At 41.2% G+C, this 21965-nt stretch overlaps 2 protein-coding genes and 1 non-coding gene across 3 annotated transcripts; all 3 read right to left on the bottom strand.

Annotated features, from left to right (window-relative positions):
* On the bottom strand, positions 1–7070 carry LOC104914853 (5'-AMP-activated protein kinase catalytic subunit alpha-1-like). Its single transcript, XM_010725365.3, has 2 exons — positions 6878–7070; positions 1–1248 (listed from the first exon to the last, which is right to left on the bottom strand). Exons 1-2 carry the CDS (start codon positions 7005–7007, stop codon positions 1103–1105), a joined length of 276 nt encoding a protein of 91 aa, XP_010723667.1. The 5' UTR covers positions 7008–7070; the 3' UTR covers positions 1–1102.
* A 5303-nt stretch (positions 7071–12373) lies between these two features.
* On the bottom strand, positions 12374–15008 carry RPL37 (ribosomal protein L37). The gene is made up of 4 exons (XM_010725366.2): positions 14906–15008; positions 14077–14212; positions 13741–13825; positions 12374–12603 (listed from the first exon to the last, which is right to left on the bottom strand). The coding sequence occupies exons 1-4, from the start codon at positions 14906–14908 to the stop codon at positions 12534–12536; spliced, it is 294 nt and encodes a 97-aa protein (XP_010723668.1). The 5' UTR covers positions 14909–15008; the 3' UTR covers positions 12374–12533.
* LOC116217574 lies at positions 12692–12771 on the bottom strand. Its single transcript, XR_004162267.1, has one exon. It is a non-coding gene; the product is annotated as a small nucleolar RNA SNORD72 (small nucleolar RNA).
* Positions 15009–21965: the final 6957 nt, after the last annotated feature.

Raw genomic sequence — 21965 nt, forward strand, 5'->3', positions numbered from 1 at the left:
TTTTTTTTTTACACAAGACAACAACCCTTCAGCTTTGGAAATTCAGGTCAAACAGTTGAAAAGCTGAGTATTCTTAATCTTTTCTGTCATCTCCTACATCTTGATCCTTCCCTTCACATGCTGAAGAGAAAGAATTTCGCACCACTATTCACTGAGTAATTGTTTACTTGAAAACAGTTAAGCTGACTTAAGAGCTACATATTACTATTCTGCCTCATATCTTGGCTAGTCACAGACTGCAGTCACTAGTTTTTGGACTTGTTCTTGAACTCTTAACTGAAGAAAGTTACTGAGATGATCTGACAATCTTATTGAGCACCAGTTTATGTGTTACTGTTAAACCTAACGGAAACCTAAACCAAAATTAATCTATCAGTGGTATCCTGATCCTAATACAAGTCTGACAATAAAAAAAAATAAACTGCCACTCCACAATTAAGAGTGAGAATTGTCTGCACTCCAGATGTGCCCTAATATATGCAAAGGCAGGTTATATGAAAAGCCAAAAATCAACGGCATTTGTATCTAGTCTTAGAAAATAAATTACAGAGTGTCTAGTCTAGGACATATTTAGCTGTACTCTGAACTCTACTGATGAACTACTATTGCCTAATAGATAAGCAGCCAACGACCTTTTAGCATACTAGACAAGTGGTAACAGCTATACCAAAGAATTCTGAAATATCAGATCACACTTAACAGACTGCACATCCTTAATTAAAAAAATTTTGCAGAGGCATCAACATTGGAGAAATCACAGGTAACTGATCAGCATGTTGTTAAAAAATACTGAGGAAAAAATGCAGTAAGCTTCCTATAGAAGTACACTTTACAACCTTGTTCTTAATTTGATTCTAGGCCAAAAAAAACAAAAACAAATATAATTAGAAAAAGAACATTAAAGCACACTTCCCTGACCCCCAGAGAAGATCAGTGTTGTGAAAATGCGTTACAGGGGATACTGAAAATGGAATACTGCTTCTTAGGACTAGTCAGTTTCCTAAGAAGCGACTGCTAATACTACTGCCCTTTAGACACATTTCAAGTCAGTGAGAGCAAAAGAGATTATTGCTTAAATAGATCTGATTATAGCAAATAAAACTTACAGCTTAATTATATGAGGATGTCTGAAGAGTTTGAGGTTCTGAATCTCCCTGCGAATTTTTCCTACAACGTCAAGGCTGCGAATTTTCTGTCGATTCAGAATCTTCACAGCAACTTTATGTCCAGTTAACTCATGTTTGCCAACTACAAGGAACAAAAAAGAATTTAGTGAGATTTGTAAATTGCTCCACAAAGGACAGTCAGATCATTTCAAATACAGCCAAGAAATACTACAATTAAGATTCCACAAATCCCCATTATCTTTAGGGAGGTTGAAGACCACACGGCACATCATTTCTGCTGTACCCCAAATACTTCTCTAAATTCTATTGAGAGAAGACTAATTAGAAATGTTAAGAACAACCTTAAATCTCAGATTTGGAACTCTTGCTGAATGACTGAATTTTTGCACAAATGCAAGCAAAACATTTTTGTATCTCAAAACATTGCCATCCTTGTTAAGGAGGAAGACCATTTCATTTCTCTGTATGAGTCAATCTAAGTTCACTTGATAATCCTCTCAGACTTGCTCTCCCTGCAGCTCCTCTACTCAGCCAGCAAGCATTGCTGTTACTAAAACAACTGTTTCCTTTCCCTCAAGAACCCTATTTCAGCAATCGGAATTATGGCTAAGAGTATCCAATCTTGAAATATTTATCTGTCTTTGTAGCAGTTTCACCCTATAGGACCTTACACAATAAGCAAGTACATCACACCAGAGTTTCATTCTATAAATAGCAAAACATAGATGAAATGCACAAAATAGGATCCAGTGTTACCTATGACAAGCAATCGCTTACGTTTCTAAGTTTCTTCCCATTTTTAAAAGAGTTTTTGTTTCAGGGGAAGTTGGTAGTGTAAAACATTAAATTCCTTAAGTTTGCAGGTACTTTTGGAAAAGGCCACAACAAAGTTACTAAGAAAATGCAATACCAGATCACAGATATACTACAGAACGTAAGCATCTGTTTCACTGTAAGACTTGAATGAGTGCCTGCAGAAACTTATGCAGATATCCAACACTGCTAGTATCACAACTACATCCACTTCAGTTCAGTTGCTATTCAAACTCCTGCCTTCTAAAGGCAAGCCAGATTCCAAGACACCTAAATGGTTAATTTTTGTCCACTTGACTGACACTGGTACCTCTGCACAACACAGTGGACTCACTCACATGCATCTACTTCTTCACTGAAGAATTTATCTAAATCCCAAGCTTTATTTAAATACAACCACAGGAAGGCCATGATAAGCAATTCTAATGTTTTTTTAATAACTCCATGCTGGAGAACCAGTTCCTATATATTATACATCACATATAATAATACATTTAACTGCAAAGCCTTCAATGATTTTGCATTTGTTATTTTACAGTGCAGTTAGTTGATCTGGAAGCACTTATCTCGCTTTTAGAAAAAGAAAACATTAGTGAAAATGTCAAGTCGAGCACAGAATCAAGGACTAAACCAGTATTCAGATGATAAAGCTAGGGGCCAGTGGTATATGACAGCCTAACTCTTCTGAAAGGCACAGTTCTTTCCTGCAACAATCCACAAAAACCTTTCTGCGTTCAAGAGTTAATTTTGACAGAATTTTGAGAAGTCTATCAATCATTTTCAACATGAAGCTCTCTACACTGAGTTAAAAATCCAATGCAATTGAGAAAAAAATTCATAGTAGAGAGACAGAGATATCAATAAACTTCTCCTCAATACTGTTTTTATAACAAAAAGATGATTACTTTGTAAAACAAAGCAGTTTGTAAAAATTCCAGCAGAGAAGTAACAACACATTGGATCGTGCAAGTTTCTGAACCACCCTGACAGGGTGGTGGGATACGTTCTGTACCTAACGCAGGTAGGCTCACTCCAACTGCACTGTGGGGAAAACAAAAAACAAGCCTCCTCTGATTCTGAGGAGCCATTATCTAAAAAGCAACAGAATAACCAAAGCACTGTGCAAGAATGTTCACACTGCTGAAGAATGCACGATAGCATATACATTTGAGCAATTGTACAGCTTAGCACATATTCAGTTCTCACAGACATGGCCTCATCTATCAGTAAATTTGTTTCATTTATGGTTTGTCAGTACGCCCTAGATGAAAACAAGCTTTTCTGCCTCTTTAGCACTGTTTGACAACTTCAAATAAATTACTGAAATAAAAACATAGCAGCTTTCCACAAGTACAGAAAGATTCCAAAAGCCTGAGAAGTCGTTAGGAAATGAATGAGTCTTTTCAGTAGTTTTTGCCCCTCCCCCTTTTTTTCCCCCTCAAGTTTAAGTTTATATGAAATCTATCTTTAGGATTGAAGTTTCCAATAATCACCTTCATGAAATAAGAATGATTCTTGCAAATGTTTTCCACAGAGTATACTTGGCACCAGCCAACCACTACAGATCACATACTTTAAATACTAGACGGCACTCTTCCCAGAAAAAATCTTTCATTCTTCCCAGACAAAAGTAATCTTCACTTCACTGTTTAATGCAATAGCAAACAAGTGTTTCTACATGCTTTAAAAAAGTCAAGATAAAAAGATCTGTTGTTTTATTTCACTACTGTAAAGTAGCTTTGCAACATCGTTATTTTGCATGCACCTCAGATGAGAACTGATACGTAATTCCACAAATAAGCAGTCAGATATTCACATGCCATAAAAAATAAGTTTAAGATAGAGCAGTTCAAAGTTTATTGGAACTGCTGGCTATTTTTGAATTCAGCGCAAGAATGGAACTGAAAGCAAGACCTCAGGTGATAACATCATGTACAGCCCATAGAAAACCAAGAAGCCAGTGTTATCTTTCTGTAAGCTACTCTGTATTACACCTTAGCATACGTTTTATCTACAAAAGGGTTGGCTTACAATTTAGAAGTATATTTAGGTTAATCAAGTTAATCATTCTAGTACTCCACCAGTCTTAAAAAATAAAAGCACTGCAAAGAAAGGTCCCTTTGTATACCTAATATACCTCACTTTATTCTTTGATTATAGACTCTAGGTTGATAATCATCTTTGCTTGAAAAACCTTCATGATCAGCAGATCCAACTACCAACGTGACCACTCAAGTCCCATCACTAAACTATTTTCCTTAGTGGCACATTCACAGATCTCAAATATGTTCATTTTCTCAAGGAAGGAATTCTCCTCGATATCTTATACAAACCTCCTCAGTGCAACCGGATACCATTTTCTTGTGTTCTATCACTAATACAATTTTCAATGTGGCTCAAGTTTCAATATGGCTATGCACAGCAGCAATTTTTCAAAGACACTTACAGATAGATCCTTAAAGTTGCAACAACTTCAACTACAGTTTCAACTGTTTAAGTGCAGAGACATTTGTCTAAATTCAGGTCAGTAGGCCTTCAGCTGGAAAAGAAAAACAACCTCAAGCCACAGGAAATATGATGTTCTTATGAGATTAGGTATGAGTTATGGGCACACTGAGGAGTGTCTCTTTGGATGTCCTCTGCAACAGGAAGGCAGTTGAAGGTAGAAGCAGCAGAAAAACACAGCCGTGCAATGCACAGGCGGCTCTCACTAAAACCTGGGCTTTACTGTCACATGTAATTATACGGCCTCAATCTGTCAGGTCTGGCATTTGCTGGGTTGCTTTCACTTGGCCATACCTGAAGCTGTATAAAACCCAAAAGACTTATGAGATCTTTGGCACAGGAGACTAAAAGGTGAAATTTAGTCGCAGGAGCAGACTCTTAGGTTGCCTCGTTTGATGGTTGGACTAGATTATTTTAGTAGTCATAAAATTATTAAGGTTGGAAAAAAACACATGTAATCAAATACATTGCCAGAAACCAACAATCTAAGCCAAGGCTCAGTAGAGAGTAGCACCCTTTAAAATTAAGATAACGCCGTTAGTAACTTGTAGAAAAAAAGAAAACACACCACAGCAGTTAATGCTGTGCAAAGACATACTACTTAACAAATACATCAGAGAGCAAACTTACATTCACTGTTCCCTCTCAAGTTTCAACAAGGCCTGTTTATATCATTTTTGCAGTTTATACAGATCAGTGTTCTTGGCCTAGTTTTAAAGGCTTGGACAAATATTTTGTATTTACAACCACAAACAGCATCCTCACTCTCATTACAAATCACTAGATGTCTGACTACTCCTCTCCTTATGAAATCTAACCATCTGGAACACGTAGAACTAATTCTGCCTTTGGATTCAGCAGAAAACATGATCAATTTTTAAAAAAGACAACATTAGTAATCAAGGAGTGGCTTGGCTTAGAAGGGACCCCAAGGATCATTAAGTTCCAACCTCCTTGCCACAGGCAGGGCCACTAACCTCCAGATCTGGTACTAGATCAGATTGCCCCATCCAACCTGTGCCTGAACACCTTCAGGGATGGAGCATCCACCACCAACCTGGGCAGCCTGTTCCAGCATCTCACCACTCCCTCTGTAAAGAACTTTCCCCTGACATCCAAAATTGCTGAGGTTAGAATAAGTGTTTTATGTCAAATGCTTGTATAATTTAAGTGAGAATGTACTTCACAAAACTCATTTACTTCCAGCATTCTTTTTTGCCTTTCATGTCAGTGATATTTTTACTTTGCCTGGATGTAAAGGCAAAAAATGCTAGAACCAGTTTCTTCGCCATGAATGCCCATCTGAGGCACAGTCACATGAACTAAGTAATTAACTCAGGATCACAGAGCCAAATTAAGAGTTAAAGAGGCAGAACATCACATCAGTAGCAACCATCTGTGATAGTAAAACACCAAGCAAAAATGATGAATTCATCTGACGGTTATCTTAACACTGGAAAAGCTTTGATAGTTACTCACAAATCTGTTTTTCCAACTCATTTTTAGGGCTGTTGCTGCCATTAAATACTCTCTCCCAAGAAAAATGCATAGGTTAACCCAATTTAACGCGGCATCATACCAGATACTATGAACAAAATCAGCTCTGCGCCGCTGAAGCCATGACAAAGCCCAACCTCACATCACACAAACTCAAGGAAAACCCCAGCTGAATAAAAACAAGACAAGCTTTTTCTTATAGCATAAGCTCACACCGCCAAGTGAGGAAACCTTATCAGAGCCACCAAAGGAGGCAGAGGAATTAAGGAAGTCTTTATCTCTTTTCCTAGTAGGCATCATATTTGCTGCACGCTATTTACATGCCCATTTGTGCAAGTCTGAGGTGCAGAGAAACTTCAGTTACAATCAGCTTCAGCATTAAGACTTCCCATACATCTATGTCAACAGCAGCCCTTGTTACTCAAATAATTTCAGGCAAGTTTTTTTTGTTTTTTTTTTAAATGCTTTACCCTCTGCAAAGCAAGAAAACTCGTTATCCTTATAAGGATGTCAAGTATTTGCGGGACAAAATGCAATCCCGAGGGCAGCACTGTCTGTACGTCGGCCACCTCCGTTACAGATGCGCTCATACTTGTAGCGCACACAGGAATTCTGCTCCGGGAATGATATCCGCCAACGCGGAAGAGAAATCCCCCACCCGAAGAGCCGCCCCGCCCCGCCCAACCATGCCCGCTGCCGCCTCCACGAGCCGGCCGCCCCCCACAGACAGGGCTACCGCCGCGGCCACACGAGCACGACTCAGAGCCCAGCCCTCGGCCCCGCGGCACCCCGTGATATAGCTGCCGCCTCCCCGCCCAACAGCGCGGCAAGCCTCCGGCTAGGGCCCCGGCAGCCCCCGTACGCCCTCAGCCACATCCCGGCTGGCAGCCGGCCCCAGCCCCAACCCAGAAGGAGAAGACGGCGCAACGGCTCACCCTTGACTTTGCCGAAGGTACCGACGCCAAGCGTGTCGCCCAGGATGTAGTGCCCAATCTTCACTCTCCCGTGCTCGTGCTTCTGTTTATCTGCCGCCGCCATCTTGAGCCAAGAGCCGAGTCTGCGCATAGTGCTGGGCCGGGCCCCCGGCGAGGAGGAGCGCCCGACCGTAGACAACCCCCGGAAGTGAGTGCCTTATTTCTCCTTTCCCGCCTTCCGCCGGAGAGAACCATTTCCGGCAAGGGGCGGAGGCGCCGTGCGCTGCTACTTCCGGGTTGAGTGCGGATGAGAGCTACCGTAGTCTTTCACGGCATTGTCGTGAGGGATGTCTTCGCTGCGTACTTGCTCTTAATTCAGAAATGGGCAGCAGCGTTCCCAGCGTGGCTCAGCAACGGGCGGCCTTTGGGCGTGTAAGATGAAGAAGGCTGGCAGAGCCGTGTTTCTGTCACTACGTTGTACTCAGCCTGCTCCCTCAGGGAGGTAGCTGAGGAGAGTTAGCTGCCACCAAACCAGTCCTACTGCTCCCATGGCAGCAAAAGCAGCCGTCAGAACAAACTGACCTGTCAAGTCTTTGCATTTTTAATCAATGTCACAGATTAAACCTGTTAGTTCTTCTCACCCATTTCCCTTCACCCAGGCCAAATCCAGAGCCAGCAGGATTCCAGTGGGAATAGGTGAATAGGACCCTCCTGAGATGGAAACAGATCTTAATCCACTCATTTACGAGCATTGCACTGGTACTTCTGGCCCTGACGGTCCACCTGTCTGCTGCTCTGCCTTGCACTTCTTACATCCCACAGACCAACAGCTATTCTTGCCTGCAAACATTATTTTCTAATTGCTTTCTTACCGTGCCTTCAGATGGAATTAAAAGAAGAGCGTCAATTGGGTGGTCCATACTGTGGTCCAGAGGAGGGCCACAAACATGGTGAGAGGGTTGGAGCACCTCTCCTATGAAGACACTGAGGGAGTTGGGTTTGTTCAGCCAGGAGAAGAGGAGCCCTGGGGAGATCTCATTGCAGCCTTGCAGTACTTAAAAGGAGCTTGCAAGCAGAATGGAGAGTAACTATCTCATAGTGATAGGACAGGGGAAAGGCTTTAAATAATGGGAAATTTGGGGCTAAATGTTCGGAAGAAACTCTTCAGTGGCAAGGCACTGGCACACATTACCAAAAGGAGTTGTGGATGCCCCTGGCGTTCAAGGCCAGGTTGAATGGGACCCTAGGCAGCCTGATATGGTGGATGGCAACTCTGCCCATGGAAGGGGTTAGAACTAGATAGTCTTTAAGACCTAAGACATTTGGTGATAACTGAGCAGATATTTGTCCTGGGAAGATCACTGACTCAAGGGGAATGTTACTGCCAGATCCCATCCCCCTCCAGACCAAGGGAATGACAGCAATTGAAATGCTTTTTCCTGCCTCACTGAAGCACAGCCACTGAACGCATTTTCAAACAGACGAATTTATTACGGAAGCTGCATAAAAATGTCAGTGTGTAAACACCACAGGAAGTTAAAAATACACTCTTATAGTTATGGGCTTAAACTTGATTCAGAGAGCATTCTGTATTGTGTTACAGCAGTCATGAATTTAACAGAAAATTGGAAAAGAAATTCTGGTCCCTAAAAATATCTTTATGTTTCACAACATCCCTCTATGCTAATAGCATAAAAAAAAAATCAATACCCATCTGTTTATATCTATGGCAGAAGGAAACAGTAAATTTCAGAGTAATTTTTTTTTTTTTAAAAAACCTTTTTCATTTGATTAAACCTTGTCATTTGTTCAGCCAACGTCAAACATAGACCAGTAAAAAATGTAGGTACTATTGTTAATATGTACCCTGCTAAAATTCACATTAAACATAGTAACATTTTACATGGTAAAATAGTCAAAACAAGGAAAATAATGATTTTTGAGTAATTTAGAATTTAAATTCCAAGTATTTTCACAAGGATTATATTTAAGCAGAAAATGAGATACTTTCAGCCAACACTACATGAAAAGTAAGATCTTTAACATGAGCAAGCTTATATAAAACATATGATGCAGGACAAGAAGGTATTAGCATTCCTCAGTAATCGTCTGTTAATGTGTAAAGATGCCAACTTCTGAATTCAGGTATGTTATCTAAGCTCTTTTGGGACACTGTCTAAAGACAGAAATTCTACTTTTTATTACAGTCCATGTCCAGCACTTGAATTATATTGTCTTTTGTGTGTGTCTGTCCTTGTAACTGGAAAAGAATAGGAAGGAAATGTAATTTCTCTTTTTCTAGTTTTGAGCTCTAGTAGCAAAACCTCCTGTCCTCTGCAGCAAGACCCATCAGTTCCTAACAAATCCTCAGACACATTGCATCGGGGGAGGATAAGAACAAGCATCAGGCTTGTTCCCATCTGTATCCATGTGATTTCCTACTGTTCTGCTTACGTGTAAATGACATCCCTTACAGTTAAGGAAAAGCAGAAGTTCAGAGCTATTAGCAAGCACAAGCATGGTGCTTATTTACTTGAATATCAATTCCATAATCTAATGAGGCCTCAGCTTTAAAGTACTAACATTACAACATATTTGATGTTGATTTACCAACTTTTTACTGTATGACATTCTATCCACCACCATTACCTCCCATCTCCAACAGCAGAAGAGTAAACATCAGGGATAGACATTGTATTTTCAAAACATTTTCACAGAAGGCCAGGTAGTAGACTCTCATCTGAAAATTCCCAGGAAAGAAACCACGAGAGAACCATGAATAGTTCATAAAAGCTTAAGAAATATAAAAACAAGCACGTAGATGAAAACAAATGTTTGACTGCAAGAGTTTAATGCTGCTCAATTGCATGTGAAACAGGTGACAGCTGCAAATACTGGAGCAAAAAACCTGAAATAGTCTACCAGTATTCCTCAAATGTGAGAGAAGTGTATGGTAAGAATGCAGATATTTGACAAAATACCAAAAAATAATTTCTCTAAGCGTTCCTTAGTTGTTTACATAATCCCAGTGATTGATTACATTTCAAATTCTGAAGAAAATTCAGAGCACTACAGGCCTTAGTTCCTAACAATAAGAAGGCTCTGCTCTTTTCTTTTTCCCACACTATTACAAACAGCAGCTCATTGTTAGTAAAAACAAAATACAAGTGGAGCCTGCTAACAATTTAGTCTGTCTGGTTCTTCAGCTATTATCTGTTGGGAAAGTACATTTCAAGTAGGAATCCACATTTGAGTTTTGCTCCACCTTTTTTTTTTCCTTCATCTTCCTGTAAAATTTTTGTAGTTACAAAACAAGGTGACCTAGATTATGTAATCAAGCATCTAGATGCTTGAAATCTGTATAGTATCCAATGTACAGCTTGTGGTAATCTGTAATACTGTAGGAAAATTACTTCATTTGCAAGACTCTGAATCAAGTTTTAATACAAAAGGGAAGCTTAAGAATCTAGAGTAGTAGTGAGGCTGCCTGTGGAAAACTTTCTGCTAGGTCTTAAAATCATTGTCATGAGCCAAAGCACAAACACTACTCATGTAAATTCTTAAGGAAAAATTGATTAACTTCTCCCCAACTTTTTCCTCATAGATCCTATACGTTAGTCACCTTTTCCAGGAGGCTACTAAATCTAGTGGATTTTGTTTCCTTGTGCCGCTGTTTTAAAAGTAGCTGCATTTTTAATTGTGTGAAGACCAGTCTTCACACTTAATGCAGCAACATTTAGATTTCAGCTTCTACATAAACTGAAATTAGCACTATACATTAGCATACTAATTGTAGAAACATCTACAGCTGTTCCTGTTGTGGAGGCAACAACTTCACACTGACAAAAGTCAGAACGCCCTCTTGAGTTTGCCAGTGCACACATGAAAATGACCTAAATAGGTACTAGTATTTATGTGTTTTTGCAGGAAGTACGATATTAAAAGGCAAAATGATCTTTAGCGTATTAGCTTTTATCAACTGCAACATATAAGCAAAGTCACTCTACTGTAAAACTAAAACTCTAGGTTTAAAGTAATTCCCTAATTAGTTGTCTATTAACTATGGTCCACTATGCATTCAATAGCTGTGTCAGATTGTCAGGTCATTTCCTTTTAATTTATCAGAGGAATCAACACAGATGAAATCCTGCTCCATGGCACTACGCAGAATTCCTCCATACAGGATGGATACTGAGTCATGTCAAGCTGGCAAGAACCCCTCTTTCTTTTTAAATTCTGGTATTGTTACTTCTAGAGCTAGACATTGGAACACTGATTTTGAGAAACTTTTAATTTAAATAAGCTGATATGCTGTTGCCTGGAAACAGGATTCTTGCTTCAATCAATATGAAATTTAATAATTTCTCATGTAATTTAGACTACATGGTCTAATAGTCTCTTGGATTACCTGTGCTTGATTTATCAGTCAGAGGAAAGCAAAAATCATGGATCTAAGTTAGTAGTTCTATAAACACAGAACGTACTAGAGAGAGCACAGTACAAAGGCTCAATTCTAATAACTCCCGAGTTAGGACTATTTTACCAACATGACAAGAGATTATTTGTACACGAAAGAAACCACCAACGCATCTTAAGTTTTCAGCACTTAGGAGAAACAATAAGTGAGTGCCTAAGAGTCTGCATTCAGCAAAGCTTACTTCTAAGCCAATTGTGACAGACATACTGCTGAGCTACCTGAGCTTTTTTTGAGTATGTTTACCATAACCCAAATGAACTTATTTCCTGCCTCTCATCAATAATTTTAAGAACAATTAAAAATGCAGCAAACATCGCGCTGCTCCAGAACAGAAAATAATGATGAAACCAGAAGAATTGCAAGCAGTTTCAGAAGCTTAAAGCAAGTATCAGGTTCCTTTCCACCTTATCCTGATTTTCTCTTCAAGGCACCTGAAAATCCTCTGTTCTAGGATCACCATCCTCTATTATTTTAAGACAGGATTAAAGCCAGCAATAACCCAGTAACACAGTATAACATCTAAGCTCATCAGGTATCAGTCTGTAATTCAGACGTACTTGCATGTGGCCTACTCTCATCTGTATCTTACTACTACCATTTGATTTACTTGTTCATACCCAGCTTAATTTACCTATTTTTCCCTCATCTTTCCACATTGATTTTCCAAGATAGTTTGGATAGTTTTCTTCTTTTTTCCTGGCAATACAGCCCTTGGAGTAATTTCCCCCACCCTACCCCAAGAAGCAGTGACCAAGTGAGTAAGTAATACTTTAGTCGGCCTTTCAGAATCACAAAATAATAAATAATGTGGCTAACTCTGGGCATCCGTCTTAAACTACTGCATCTCAGAACAGCACTTAAAGCCATTAGCCACATTATCATTTGCTGTGCCCGTGAATTACCCAGAAAAACTTAGGAACAAGCCCACAACCAGCATTCAATTTCTCTTGCAAGTGGGATTTCTCAAATAACCCTTAAAAGCTTCTTTTTAAATGCAGCACAGAGATAATGACCGTTTTCAACGTAAAGATGCTATCAAATGAGGAGTCAAGCAAAGAATTACTTTTAATGTATCTTTTTGTATCACTGAAAACTGTATAAGTATACATATTTTCAGATATCCCCTTTTTCACTGAAGTACATATATAAAAGGTGACATTTTATGAGTAAGACCATTTATTTTAGCAAATAGATGAGTCTTTATGATGAGCTGGATGCTGCAACAGCTGCTCTCTTCGGCTTCGGTGTGGTTCCCTCACGGAATCCATTCCTGCAAGTAATAATACAGTCACCATGTGTTCAAAGGACGTTATTTCCTCAAGGCTGTTTTAAGTAATATTATAGTTCATCATTTTTCCAGCTTATCTCAGTAATGCACTGAAATCACTATGAAGTTCATATGTTCAGACATTTTAGTAAGAAACATCATTGACAAGCTGTTTGGAATAAGCAGTATTGTTTTCTCTCTCTTCTGAGAAAGTAAATTTGGTATCTTCAAATAGAAAGACTTTAGTAACCTAGCCAACTCAGTAAAACTCAGATCTACTGAAAGCACCCTATAGTTTAAGTAACTCAGCAAAGCATTTCAGTGTTTGTTAGTACTGAAAAAGCAAGAAAATTTTCTTACAGAAATTCTCTATGCTTTTAGAAAACTAGGACAGTAGTGACAAAAGAGTCAGTTTTAAGCTTGCTGTTCTATGCAACACTGATATTTCAGCCACTCTTAAGGGAATGGGTGTTGCAGTTGCACAACAAAGTATTTTCTGGCTGCAACTGGGGAAGACTGATAATTAAAAAAAAAACACCCATACAATGGATCCCTTAACTATAGCTAGCTCTAGAACTTAAATTAGGTAATTTCACAGTATAGTACCCATCCCTACAGTACCCTGTAAGAACAGCTCAAAGCTTCACACTGACTTCTAGAAACCTGTAACACAAAATCTGATGAACAGCTACTTACTGCTAATTGAGCTCTAAGTAACAGAAAAATAAGTAATTTTTGTGTGTGCATAAGTAGAGGGACTGGAACACATTTCATGAATTCTGCTATAAAAATCCACACTAGAGTGTAACCAGCAACTCAACTGACTTAGAAATACAGGCAATGGCAAACAAAGCACTATTCTCTTTCAAGTGCAGCCATTTTATTACCATACCCTGTGTTCTGTACTGCTCATATTTAAAAGAAACATCAGAGCTTCTTATGCAACCTGTGCGTTACTAACAGCAAGCTTTTCAACCTCAAAGCAACATGCTGTGCATTCTTTATATCACAGCATATTTTAAAAGATCACACCATGTTAAGTGTTCTAAACAAACGTGTCTACACTGGGTGACTGATTTTGTAATCAAGCGATATCTTGTGTGTTTTCATGTTACACAAATTAACAAGAACACATCATACCTGAAGCGACGGTACACCTTTTTCAGGTGCCTCATGCGACCAGTACCAGTGGTGTTGCGTCTTTTAGCCTTTGCGCTCCAGTTGTCTGGAAAATATAAATTACTGTTAATGCTGATCTGCACAAAACATTTCAACAGCCAACTGTTCACTGATAGAAGTAGAAAAAAGTTTCAAACAAGATCAACTTTTACACAGTAATACTACAAACTGCTAATTTAGTTTCAAAAAGGCATAAAATACCAGAGTATTTTTCCCTAGCCTGAAAATAATCTGACATCCTGAAAACAAAGAAACACAAGCATTTAAACTCAAGTCAGTCAAAACCTCCTTACTTACACTTTCTCTTACGCTTGGCAGGGTATCCACATTTCCCACAGGTTGACTTCTGCAGGTGGTATGCCTTGGATCCACATCGACGACACAAAGTATGTGTCTTATTCCGTCGCTTACCAAAGGATGATGTACCCTTTGTCTGAAAAACATTTTAACACTTGTAAATACCATCACCATTTTCCAAGGTACATACCACAACTAATAAGCTCATCAAAAAAAAACAAGCACGGTTCTTTAAAACCAGTAAGCATGACGGTGGCACGCTGTGCTCAGTCACCAACCCAGTTTTACTTGTAGGCCTCTTCCATTTTTAGAGATCAGCTCTTTACACGCCTCTGTGCCATCCAGCCCTGTCCCCCACCTGCCGCTGAACGAAACTACCCAGTAGTTACCATCAAAGCTGCCCCCAAACTCATTAATGTTAAATTTTTTTCCCGAGTAAAGGCAATTCCTTCAGTAACGTCAACCATACGCTCACCACAGATCATAGTCGATTCCCCTCTTGCTAATCTAGCCACGTGCCGTCAGCCCCGGCCCGCTCGGATCCACATTACTGACAAGCCCCCTGCAGACAGCGCAGCCCTGTAACTCCCGCTTGGGACGAGACGCCCCGCGTTCGCCCTCCGCAACGGGACCGGGCCCAGCGCCGCGCCCGCCATCAGGCTCCCAGGCCGCGGCCTCGCAGCCGTCCCCCCGCAGAGCCATCCCGCCACCAGGCCCGGCCGCAACAGTGCACGGGGCCATTCCGAGCACCAGCGAGGCCCGCCGGCCTCCAGGGCCCATCCGTGTGGTGGATGTCGACCGATGCCCGCGCAGGCAGCACAGCACTCACCATCTTCGCCGGCCGCCAGCACCAAAGAGGCCGAGCCCCGCCCCGCTTCCGCTATAACCCCCACAACTGCTTCCGGGTGCGCGGCGGGGCTCGGCGTGGCGGAGCGGAAGTGGCTTCCGCGGGCCCTGGTTGGTTCCCTGTGCTGTATGTATGCGGTGCGGCCGCCTCGCATTGGTGGTTCTGTTGTGCTGCCGTGCCGTGCCGTGCCTGCCGGGGAGCGGAGACCAAGGGGTAGTTATCTGTAATCCTACATTGCTGGTAAAGAAAATGTTATCTCGGTAAAGCTGTGTTACTCAGAGTAAGCTATTATGTGTGCCGCACGGTCAGCTGCAGCTCATACCAGGCTGTAGGACCTAATGACAAGCTCGCAGGTTGCACCCGGGACGTCGTGGGCTGCAGTACACATCAAAAGAACAGCTAAAAACAGCAGAGGCCCCACCGCTGTCCACCATGTCCCACAGCAACCTGTCCATTGTCCAAAGCAATCACTGTGGCAAGACAAAAGAATGTAGCAAGCAGGATGTGCAGTAAATAAGGGAACCATTGTATAGGAATGTGAGTAAAGAGAGAACAAGATAAGGTTAACTATTGTATAGGAATGTAGGTAAGCAGGATCTGAGGCCAGATAAGAGAAGAACATCTTGAAACTCCATTGCAAACTTGAAGAGAACATCACACAAGGAACAGGTCGGGATCGGATTACTTCAGTTGAAGACGATGAGCCTCCATCCCATGACCACCAGAAGACCGCCACTGCTCACAGCGCACGTGCAAGATGGAGGGACCATATGCTGATGGGTTCTCTGAAATGTAATGAATATGTATACGAATTCCAGGAAAAACACTGATTATGTATTAGTTCGGCCTATATCTGTACCAAGCTTTTGTCCTACGTTGTGCAAGTTCGGAGGAGCTATCCCCCTTGCACCCAGCTTGTCGCCAAATGCTGAATAAAAACATACCTGCTTTATAACCTAACTCTGGGTTGTAGAGTTAGGTTCCGTAAATCATAGTCTGTCCATGTTCTGCCTGTAGTTAAAGGAGAGAGAGAAAAATTTCCAAAGGGAAGTTGTCTCACTTTACATGAGGGGTCCAAGGTGGGCTACACAAATTGCCATTGGGAAGAGCCCTTCTCATAACAGGAGCCTAGACAGCCCCTTTAGGCAAGGCACATAGATGGCTAAACTTAGGTAAGGTGACCTTTAACCTAACAGAATGGAAATATTTTTAAAGAACCTGTTTTCTTTGAGAAAAGAGAAGGAAAGAGAAAGAAGGGAGTAGGGGAAGGGGGAGAAGAAGGTGGAGAGGAGAGGAGAGGAGAGGAGAGGAGAGGAGAGGAAAACAGTTTCCCATGGATGAAATACCATACAGAGAAAAAATACCAACTAGCTCAAACATTATGAATACATCCTATAGACACAGCACCCTTGCTGTGCGTCTTTCAACTGGTGCCTCCTTTCCTCTTTTCTCTTAATCTCAGAAAATGAGGATGCTGAGAAAAGGCTGGATAGATGCCATGGCAACAGCCGCCCAGATAAGTGTGCTGGTTTGGTGGCTTGCAAGGATATGCTACCAAATAATTATTCTCATCCACTGTAGGATAAAAATATTCAAGTTCATTTAAATGTTTTCAAACCTGCTAGGAGAGAAGGATTTCTGCTATCACCATGCAGTCAGTGTTCAGGAACAATGGAAACGTACATGGTGAGGAATGAACAAGTCTGTGGGTAACCCAGCAGCACCACCCAGCAGTTCTCAAGCTCCATCTGAGTTGCAGTTGAGGATTGTGTAAACTGCGGCTAGTGAGCTGAGGCCTGCTTAAACCTGTGGGCTCATATAATAGTAGCTGTGAAGTGGTACCAGCCTAAATTTAGCACTGGCCATTTCACTCTTATCCAGTGGGACAGCAGCTGTTCCAAGAGACACGGAAGATCTGGATTTCAGAGCTGTCTTTTTGATGCAAGAAACGGCAGTCCGTCACTGCGGCATGTGTCCCAGTGCTGCTCCTGTGCAGCACTTGGCATCCAGTCAGTGTTGGAGCAGTGTTGGCAGATAATGTGACCATAGCACCCATCTAGCTAGGTGTTTATTGGATACTGCGGAGGCAGGAGCCTTTCTCTGTATCCCTGTTATAACACCATATTCTGCAGCCCACCTGATTTGATTAGGGATATAAAAACAAAGCCAAATATAACAGTGGAGATGCCCACTCATTTTTCCTTCTATCCCTCAGTACATAAGGTCCCCTGCCTCAGCCTGATCTGGTGGTCTTCTACAATGGACTGAAAACATCAGTGGATAGAGGAAAGGCAACTGATGTTGTGTTCCTGGACTACTGCAAGGCCTTTGACATGGTCGCACACCACATCCTTCTTTCTAAATTAGAGAGATATGAGTTCAAAAGATAAGGATAAAGTTCGATGGATAAGGAATTTGTTGGAAAGTCACAGCCAGAGGTTGTGGGCAACAGCTCTATGTCTAGGTGGATGTGATGACAAAAGGTGTCCCCTAGGGGCCTGGTACTCTTAAACATTTTTATCAGTGACGTAGGTAAATGGGTTTGAGTACTCCCTCAGCAAATTTTGCAGATGGCACCACTCTGCATAGTGTAATTGATACAACAGAAGGGAGGGATGCCACCTAAAAGGAGTGACAAACTTGGAAGGTTGGCCCATATGAGCCTAATGTGATTCGCAAGTCCAAGTGCAAAGTGTTGCACTTGGGTCAGGTCAATCCCAGATATGTGTACAGACTGGGAGAAGAACTACTTGAGAGCAGCACTGCAAAGAAGGACATTAAGATCCAGGTATTTGAAAAAATTAACATGAGCCAGCAGCCTGTGCTTGTGGCCCAGAAGGCCAACAGTATGCTGGGCTGCATTGAAAGATGGGTGGCCAGCAGGGAGAGGAAGGTGATCATCCCCTCCCTACTCAGCTGATATGAGGCTCCATCTGGATTATTGTGTACAGATCTGGGATCCCCAGCACGAGAAAGATGTGGAACTGTTTGAGCGGATCCAGAGCAGGTCCGTGAGGATGATATAAGGGCTCATGCATCTCTCCTGTGAAGACAGGTTGAGGTAGCTGGGCTTGTTCAGTCTGGAAGAGAGAAGGTTCTGGGGAGACTTTACTGCAACCTTCCAATACTTAAAGGCAGGTTATAAACAGAAGGGGCCCTGAAGACTGACTTTTGACATGGGTAGGTGGTTGATAGAGCAAGTTTAAAACTATGAGAAGGGATATTTAGGTTAGATATTAGGAGGAAATTCTTTATTGAGAGAGTGATGAGGCACTGGAACAGGTTGCCAAGTTATGGATGCCTCATCCCTGAATGTGTTCAAGGCCAGGCTGATTGCCTGATTTAGTGGTTGGCAACTCTGCTTGTGATAGAGTTTTGAAGTTTCTAATCCTTGAGGTCCCTTCCACCCCAAGCCATTCTATGATTCTGTGATTCTATGTTTCCTATCCTTAGACCTTCCTGACTTCTTTGCCCTATCACTTTTCTGGGAAAGTGGAGGAGCAGCACCCATTTCAGTGACATTTGCTTTGCACAGGTTTGATGTTATGCTACTACCTAGCACAGGCATATCCAACCCGTGACCTGCAGGCTGCATGCAGCCTAGCACAGCTCGCACTGCAGCCACCCACTGCCCCACACCATCATGCAGCAGCTCTTCCCACAGGGCAGCCTGGCCTGGACTCTCAGCTCCAACCAAACAGCGGTGCGCTATGAACCCATCTGGGCTGAAACCAGGGCATGGGGTGCAGTGTGGTGCCAGGTCAAGTTATGGCAAATGAGTTTATGAAGTTTGATCTCTTTTTTATACAGGTTAATAAAAGCATTAAAATTAAAATAATTGTTTTTACTTATATATGCTAACTTTTTAATGTATTTAATGAGGGCTGCTCTGAAAGTAATGCGTCCTATTTTATTACATCGGCCCACAACATCAGAGGCAGATCTTGGTGGTTTGGCAATAAAGTTTGAACCTTCCCACCAGTATTCCATTATATTTTGTTGCTGTGTGACAGATGACAGCAGAGGGGCAGTCTGACAAAATGGCATCTGGCATGGAAGTGCACATGAAGCAAAGGTGCATTATCAGATTCCTCCACGAGAAAAAGATATCAGCCACCGACATTCATCAACACTTAATGAATTTTTGTTGAGACTAAGCAGTGTAGTGTAAGCCAGTGGATATGAGGTAGTGAGTGGTATGTTTCAGCAGGACAACAGTAGGTCATGTCCTCTGGTCCAGATTTTTACAAGCGCAGCATGCAGACTCTTGTTCATCACTGGCAAAAATACAGAAAAATACAGGTGGTGACCATGTGGGCAAAAATAGCATTTTGCAACTGAGAATTTGCTCAACCAGTGTTCTTGTGCTCTTTGTATCTTTTGTAGTTTCCATGGAAATAAATACGAGTTATTACTTTTGGAATAACCTCATCAATGTGGCCCAAGACAATTCCTCTTCATTCATGTGGCCCAGGCAAGCCGAAAGTTTGCTCCAAAGCAGAGCAATTTTGCTGGTTTTGCAGTTCTTAAAACCTGAAATTTGCTGAAAGAACTTATGTGTGGCAATGCAAGACCAACAGCTTCTGTCAAATGTCATCATACAGCATCACTTAGTTATGTATGTGTAGCATGTTCTATGCACAAATGGCAGGACTACAGGGGATTGAAAAAGCAAAGGTTGATGCATGATATATCATAGAATCATAGTTGGAAGGGACTTTTAAAGGTCATCTAGTCCAACTCCCGTGCAGTGAACAGGGATATCCATAGCTAGATCAGGTTTCCCAAGGCCTGATCCAGCCTTACCTTGAAAGTCTTCAGGGAGCATCTACTACATCTCTGGGTAACCTGTTCCAGTGCCTCACCATCTTCACTGTAAAAGACTACTTCTTTCTATCTAACCTAAATCTACCATCTTTGAGCTTGAAACCCTTTTCCCTTGTTCTGTTACCACAGGCCCTGCTAAAGAGTTTGTCCCCTTCTTACTTGTAGCTCCACTTTTGATACTGAAAGGTCGCTATCTGGTCACCTTGCAACCTTCACCAGGCTGAACAGTCCCAGCTCTCTCAGCCTGTCCTTGTAGGAGAGGTGTTCCATTCAATGAATCATTTTTGTGGCCCTCCCCTGGATGCGCTCCAATAAGTTTATAACTCTCCTGTACTGAGGACTCTACATCTGGATGCAGTACTCCAGGTGAGGCCTTACCAGTGCAGAGTAGAGGGGCAGGATCACCTCCTTAACCCTGCTGGCCATACTTCTTTTGATGCAGCCCAGGATATGGTTGGCTGCGAGAGCACATCACTGGCTCATGTCCAACTTTCCATCCACCAGTACTCCCACATCTTTTTTTTTGCAGATCTGCACTTAGTCATTTCAGCCCCCAGTTTACATTGGTAATGAGGATTGCCTCAACCCAGGTGCAAGACAAATCCTACTTGGATTTGTTGAACCTCATGAGGTTCACCTGGGCCCACTGCTGAATGCTGTCTAGATCCTGAGGGTGCACTTGACCCTACTGTCTGTGTCACTGATGACATTCCCAGAAGCCAGTGCTTGGTATCATCTTCAGAAATGCAGGCAAGTCCCTTGGATCAGAGAAATGCTTTTAGATTCTGTTGGGCAATGAGGACTTTAATCATGCTTACAATGTCTCAGGGAGGCTAAAGGAGAACCAAATAATTCAAGGACAGCATTTTAGTAAGGGTCAGTTTATATGCCTTTCTTTCTGCATATCATCTTGGATTCCTTGCTGCAATTAGTGTGGAAGAAGCTGCCCTAAATATCTGTTATATATAATATATTACATATATATAAAACAGCTGTCTTGGGAAGGGTGTCTGGTTTGGAAACGTACCTTATTTGTATGATATCCAGATACCTGAGTTTGAAAATATTAGTTTGAATTTGAACAAGAAACATTGGTCACCACAAGATGGTAGTATAGTTCAACTAAAACTTCCAAACACTGAACAGTGAATTAGGTTAATAAATTAAAAGCAATGTTATTTATACATTCTTAAATCTCTATTATAGTAGCAGAAAATATGAGCAAATAGCAATGGTTATGAAAAAGGCAGTTGCATCCTGCTAAGAAACTAATGATTAATGCAAATGGCTTTCTTTCTATTTAAAATGAAAATGGGTAGAAGAAAATTAAACAGCTGCCACTAATTTACAAAATTATTTGTTAAAATATAGTGAATATAAATTATCAAAATTATCAGAAGGCTTTGCATGACAAAGCTTATACAAAATGTATTAAATATATTTTATATTGTTGCTTCCTGGACGAGTCTGTTTATCACATCTGTGTACTATTTCCATGTTATCCAGACTCTTCTTCACCACACACACACACACAAAAACAACAGCAGAAAATGACATCTAGTGTAGCATGCCGAAATAAATACCAGATTTTATTAATAAAAATAAATTATTAGAACTCACATTCAAGGGCTCCCCAAGTGTTTTTCTCAGTACTGAATTAAAAACGTACACAGCCATCATGGCATGAAGTGCATTGTGACATGGGACATCCCTTCCATAGTGCTCATGTGCAGTGCTTATATAAGCAAGTTGCATTAGAAAAGCAATATTATGTTTTTTTAATTACTAATCTTTAGCATTGAACAAAGAGACCAGGATATGGGCTGAGTTGCAGAAGACGTGCACAAGTTCCTTTACAAGTTAATAGCTGTTAAATATTATTGTTATGATCAAAATAATGCCACACAAGACAAACAATCTTTTTCTGGATAATAACTTAAAATCTTGCTGTGTTTTTTTTTTTTTTCTGGACATACATGCATACACAAGCATAGTACAGAATTTTACTGGAGATTTGCTAAAAGTTGCCTCTGAGCCCCCATAGTCCAGAATTGTAACTTGCATCACATTCTAGATTGAAAGGTTCAGCTTTTGATTGTTTTCCCCTGACACTGCAGCAGGAGATGTTTTAGTTACTGGGAAAACTTTTGTACCACAGGTTGCAAAGCACTGGATTTAATTTTTCCTCAGATGGCTCTGTAGATTTTGAGAAAAG

This window comes from Meleagris gallopavo, chromosome Z, assembly GCF_000146605.3.
Source record: "Meleagris gallopavo isolate NT-WF06-2002-E0010 breed Aviagen turkey brand Nicholas breeding stock chromosome Z, Turkey_5.1, whole genome shotgun sequence".
Taxonomy (NCBI): domain Eukaryota; kingdom Metazoa; phylum Chordata; class Aves; order Galliformes; family Phasianidae; genus Meleagris; species Meleagris gallopavo.

Excerpts from the sequence above, each read along its gene's own strand:
- LOC104914853 (XM_010725365.3), bottom strand. The coding sequence starts at position 7,007 with ATGCGCAGACTCGGCTCTTGGCTCAAGATGGCGGCGGCAGATAAACAG. Across the intron at positions 1,249-6,877 it reads TACCTTCGGCAAAGTCAAGG|TTGGCAAACATGAGTTAACT; the intron begins GTGAGCCGTTGC and ends TGTTCCTTGTAG.
- RPL37 (XM_010725366.2), bottom strand. Across the intron at positions 13,826-14,076 it reads TGCCAAGCGTAAGAGAAAGT|ACAACTGGAGCGCAAAGGCT; the intron begins GTAAGTAAGGAG and ends TATATTTTCCAG. Across the intron at positions 12,604-13,740 it reads AAGGTGTACCGTCGCTTCAG|GAATGGATTCCGTGAGGGAA; the intron begins GTATGATGTGTT and ends TATTACTTGCAG.